Source organism: Mesitornis unicolor, unplaced genomic scaffold (assembly GCF_000695765.1).
Source record: "Mesitornis unicolor isolate BGI_N332 unplaced genomic scaffold, ASM69576v1 scaffold19088, whole genome shotgun sequence".
NCBI lineage: Eukaryota > Metazoa > Chordata > Aves > Mesitornithiformes > Mesitornithidae > Mesitornis > Mesitornis unicolor.
This window is the reverse complement of record NW_010201363.1, coordinates 15,494-21,349: the sequence shown is the minus strand read 5'-3', so window position 1 is coordinate 21,349 and position 5,856 is coordinate 15,494. Positions and strand designations below refer to the sequence as shown.

General features: G+C 41.2%; 1 protein-coding gene across 1 annotated transcript in view; it reads right to left on the bottom strand.

Moving 5' to 3' along the window:
* Positions 1–382: 382 nt before the first annotated feature.
* LOC104545027 (protein phosphatase 1H-like) overlaps positions 383–5,856 on the bottom strand; it is a gene marked incomplete at both ends in the record, with an annotated part of 8,959 nt that continues 3,485 nt past the window's right edge. The window contains one exon of the mRNA XM_010190054.1: positions 383–727. Within this exon, the coding sequence (XP_010188356.1) occupies positions 383–727 (345 nt within the window). The remainder of the gene's footprint in view (positions 728–5,856) is intronic.

The window sequence follows — 5,856 nt, the reverse complement described above, 5'->3', positions numbered from 1 at the left end:
AGAATTTGAGCTTATTTATTTTCATTTAACTGGAGTATTTGTGATCACTGACAATTACTGACACTGAGCATTTTTATATTTTTTTAAACAGGACAGTAAATTACCTGAGAACACCACACAAACTTGCTAAGCCCAGTTCCAACACAATCAGAAAACACCATCCAGAAGTACTTCAAGAAGGGGACAACTTCAATGTTAAATTTTTAAGTTAGGCAATGACTTGGTCTCTGTGTCAGTGTTCCACAGTGTTTTACTGCATGTGCTTTTGTTGTATTTTGTTTTAATTTTTTTTAAATAAAAAACCCTAAATGTTCATCTTCTCCAGGCTATGCAACTCATTAATGTATGCAACGTGAGCTTCACAGCCCCGAGATATACATACCATTTCCTTGAATGCGCTTTCTATGGCCCCAATAACCAGGCACTCATGCGGGATCTTCTTCTCGGTGAAAAAGCGTGTTGGAGGGGTGCTGGGCGAACCTGGGGCCCCCACACCACCACGCAGGGAGGCTGCCCGTGTCAGCGTCCTGCTGTTGGTGGCTGGGTTGTCGGGCTCCTCTCCCAGGCAGGTGGGCGGGAGGATGGCCGTGTTCCTCAGGATTTCCACGATCTCCTGCAGCTGCTCCAGGATGTGGTGCTGCAGCAGTTTGGAAGCAACCACAGCTGCCCCGGACCCAGCGTGTCCATCAAACAAGGACCAATAGTACAGGTTGATCCCATCTGTTTCCTGGAAAAGCAGGAAGGGAAGAAAGGGAAGGAAAAGAGATGGTCACTGTTACACAGCCACAAGTGAGGTGATGGAGCAGGCACAGGTGGCACAGGGGCAGCAGGTAAAACACAGGTAACTTTCTTAGAGGTAACCCTTCTGAAATGAAGAAACAGCCACTGTGTTAGTAAGATGCCTATTTTTGCCACACAACCCCACCACTATGTTTTTTTCTTTTCCTTAACCCCCTCAAAAAAAAAAGGCTGAACATGCAATCTTTCTCACCTTACAGCCATCACAGGATGCACTGACCAAGCACAGCTACCACTGTGAGACTAAGTTAATTTCCTAGTAACTGCGTAGATCAGAAGAAAAGCATTCAAAAATCACATCACTGATAAATAATGGAGCAACCACCAAAATTCTACACAAGACCTGATACTTCTGTGACAGACATTTTTCTCACTAGCCATAAGACATAGGACTTCAGTTTGACATCCAGTAACATGATGTGATCTCCACTTCCATGAGTGGTAGATAAGGTCCATCTGTGGTTGCAGATGAGACAGCTCAGGCTTTCCCTGCCTGTGCCAGCCCAGGAACCAGCGCAACGCAGAGATCCTCAAGCATGGCAGACATGAGTGGAATCACCTGCAGTCCACCCTACACATGCACTGCCCAGTTCTTCCCAGTCCTCCAAAAAGTCTCCTGTACACTACTGGAGTTACATCCCCTCTGATGAGAAGAGTTATGCAAGTGTTTTGGTATAGCTCTCGGCATAATCATATGCTTTTAGATCTTATATCTTACCTCAACTCCTAGCATGCTGGTCAGCACAACTGCTCTCATACAGTTAGAGTATCTGGTAAAAGTAAATTTTGTGGACCTCATCATTAAAATTTAGATGTACATACAGTAATGTTATATATTTGTTCAGCAGTTATTGATCAATTATGTGATTTTCAAATATTTCTCCCAATCTGCTCCACAGAGTCTCCTCTAACAGGTGTAAGCCAGCTTCACCATTGCTCTGATTTGAGCAGAAAAAATGTTTTTGTGGTGGGATGCCCTATCCCTCAGATAGGGCCAATTTAACCCAGACTAAGTTCTGAGCAGCACAAGCTCCCATCAGCCTGAAAAATACCAAGGAGCCACACCATAAATAACTTGAACTTTTTTTTTTTTTTTTTTAAGAAATTCACCTAGAAATCCTCAGGGAAGCATTTAAGACATAAAAATACCTGTCTTTGCATGATAACATATTTGGCTGCAGCATGTGGAAGGCATGTTTCCAGTCTCTACTTTCACCTCTGTTTCTTCTTAATGCTGCATCTTCTGCCAGCTATGCTGAAACAGCTGTTTGTGGGGCTGCCTTGCGAGTAAGGTGTGGGTGGACTAATAAAGAGTTAGAAATAAATAATTCTGCAAGGGAAACTAATCAGGCAATACTGTTGTAAAACACCTCATACTAACAAAGCATAACCTAGATCTCACTGCAATCAAAGAACTTAAAAACTACCTGCACATGTCACACTGACTGTGGTCTAATTTCGAATGACAGACATGATTTGTTCCATTCACCCCAACACTGCTCCCTTACACAACAGATCAGTACAAAGTCTAGGTGCCACCTGGATCACATCACCTCATGCCCAGAGCACTGCTTATTTCAGACTTATGTACAGGGCTGTGAACTGCAGCTCTGTTTGCTTTCTGCTGTTCCAGCTGCTCCAGAAAGGTGCCAACCACTGACTATAGGACAGGGCTGATGGGTTGGAGTAAGAATACCATAAATTGTCATTTGCAGATCCAGAAGACATCATTCATTGTTGCCTCAAGCTAAAAACTTCCAAATGCAAAATGTCTCTTTTAGCGAGATGTATATAGACCATAGCTACAAGTTCATGCTGCTCAAAGAGCAGAGCTCATTGCTGAACAAGCATTACTAACTTTAACTTACTTTCTTGAAACATACATTTAAAAACATTGATTATAAAAGTTACATAGAAGTCTTTCCTTTAGCTTATGGCATTGCTGCTGTAGTAAAGTTCAAACATATTCTTACCCAGTGCCATACTGACAATATAGTCATCTACACAGCGGAGAGTTCCTCCAAGAAAAGGAATTCAGTAATCTATTGTGCACTCCATTTCGTTACTGAAATGGCAAGAAAACAAAGTATTGTCCTACAGTTCTGGATTACTTACCACAGTAAGGATCATACAGGATACATCCTATAACAATGGGAAAAAACCAAGGAATACACACATTTTCGAATGCGGCTCTTTAGCCAGTGCCACCCACGTAGCCAGTCTGGTTAATTCACCAAAAGCGTGTTGTGAAATTTCACTCCTGAAGGCATGACTGGCAGTTGTGTTAGCTTGCTCTGGGCTCAGAACCCCTTCAAGTTCACACAACAGTTGGCTGCAAAATTCTGCTTAAGCCATTTTTAATGGATAACGAAATTACTGACTAAAAAAAAAACCTGTTTGTAAAAATGATTGCTATTCATGCAAAATGTGAAGTATTTGCCAACAAAAACAAGTATCCCAAAGTGAAAATATTTAAGCTGAAAAATGAAACCATTTTTTCGAAATGGCAACACTGTGCCTCCTGGGAGTTACGGATCAAACTACTTCTGCTCCCACTCTTCTCTTAGGGGATTTGGCACCCTGGCCAAAATCACCTCATGATGTACCATGGATAATACTTCCATAGCTTATGTCCTCACGTCATTTGAAAGGTGCTACTTCCTTTGGAGATGTGCTGCCTTTGGAGAGGGGAAAAAAGCATAAAGGCATTACACCTCTGATTGAAATTGAAATATTTTGTTTTCCACCTAGAGGAAGAAGATATTTTGCCGTTGTCCTCCTCCTTCCCCCAAACTATAACAAACGTTCAATTAAGAACAAGTTTAACCCCCCCACACACACTAATTTTCTTAAGTTTTTTCCTAAAGCAAAGTCCATATTAGAGCTTTTCAGAAGATAAAGGAGAAAAGTTAACACAATTCACACTCATTATTGTGAGCACAACACACGACACTGAACAAGCCTCATGTGAACTCGGTAGTCAAAGAGGAGACTAGGAAACTTTAAAACAAACCAGAAAAATGGTCTGTGACAAAAAGTGAAATTGAAATGTTATCACTAGTTTCCTCTAAGCCAACGGGCAGCACAAATTAGGACAGAGAAGCTCACATGGGCCTGTGCTGTATTCTCAGGCTGTCACTGACATGAACACAGCACAGCCACATCAGCTATGGTGATTCTTCTAGAGTTCACTGATCTTGTCCTTTCTGGACCAGTAATTCTTAAACAGGAGGGTGTTGCTACCAGTTCAGCCAAGTTCAGACATCTGCACTGCGCACCTCCAAGGCAGTTCTCCAAATGCCCTCATACTCAGCAGAGAGAAAAAAACCCCTGCATTTTCAAACAATGCTTATCTCATTCCAGGGAAGATTTATTTCTCCCTATCAGCTGCAGAAGTACCCTAGATAACTCAGAGGCCTGTATTATTAGCACATACAGTCAGGGGAGATGACTACCACAACACTGCTCCTATACAAATGTTCTGTGTGAGTTGCTTTAGGGCCTTAACTTCAGCTGGAATCTGCAGGCATTACTGTAACCTAAATATTAGTCTCCAAAAACTGCTATGTATTCCTACAAAGCTTCATTTACTTTTGAACTAGCAAAGAGAGTATAACCATGAATAACCTATTAGATGTCTAAAAAAGGAAGAAGAAACAAATTCCTTTTCCCTAGCCTGAGTATAAAACCAGCTCCTCTATTTGAATGAAATGAATTCTCCAAAACCATACCAATTTGAAGAGAATTAAATATATGGTGCAAATAAAGCTGCAACTCAGAGAATGAACAAGGGCCAGCAATCAGGGCACACAGATTAGACAAAAAGCACAAAAAGGCCCTTACTTTTCCTCCCACAGCTGAGATGACCTCCCTTGCCACCAAGTGATTTTGGTGTGCACATGCATGGCTGTTCTCTCTCTTCCACATCTGGGAGCTTGAACTTCTTCCCGAAAGTACTGACACTCTGCAGACTCTCAGAAAACAAGACATCTATTTCTACTAGCTCTCATGGTATTCTGTCAAACGCAGTCGTTCAACCATCAATCTCCATTTGTTCTTTTAACTGGACAGAGCCCTCAAGTAGGAGTACCATCAGTCAACACAGTGATTTATTTTAGATCTTTCAGAAGATTCAGACTTAACAACATTCTGAATAGCTACCAGACACTTGAAGACCAAACAGATCCTTCACTGCACTGGCCTTACAATTCATTTCCAGTATGCACTAGGAAATTTAGTAAGATTCAGGCTCCTCACCTGCTGACCTAGCTTTCAGGAAGGTTCAGCAGTCTCCAAGGTTTTGTAATTGTAAAATATAATTAAGAAATGCAAAGTTTTGGGTCAAGCAATGGATAAGAAATAATGAAAGAAAATGCATATATATACATAATTGGGGCTCAGTTATAGAAAAAAAAATGGGCCACCTTAGCAACATGCAGCAATCAACTTGTAACAAATTTTTCAGGTAAGCTAGACAGTGGTCCTACATTGCAAACCTTCAGAGGTTTTTTTTTATGGAGCCAATTCTAAACGGGCAAATAAATAATGTTGCCAGTAAAGATTCATTCTGAAAAACACATCCACTCCGACCATTACTGTTCCAAAGATGAACTACACTTACAACATGCATTAGAGCACATCTTTAGTTCTCATAAAATCTGAATTAGGTGAGGAATTGCCACCCCATCCTCAGAGAAAAGTCTCCTCATGTTACCAATGATATGTTCAGCTACCTGTGGTAGCCTTGTGTCACACAAAACAAATACTCTGTCCCATCTTTGGGACAAAGAAAACTGCAGAATTAATAGCTATGTATCTCCACATTACAATGATAATTAATAATGCATCACATCAAGTCTTGCAACCTGACTGTCACTATGACAATATCCTGACACAGTATTTTCATTGCCCTCACTGACAGCCTTCAGTGTTCATCAGCAAGGTATCTCGCAGTTAAAGGCACTTAAAAATAGTACCAGTGAAGAAGCTGCACAATTTAAAGTCAATGCTCCTAAATGGGGACAGAGGGCAAACATGATTAATCAAGCAGCAATAGAG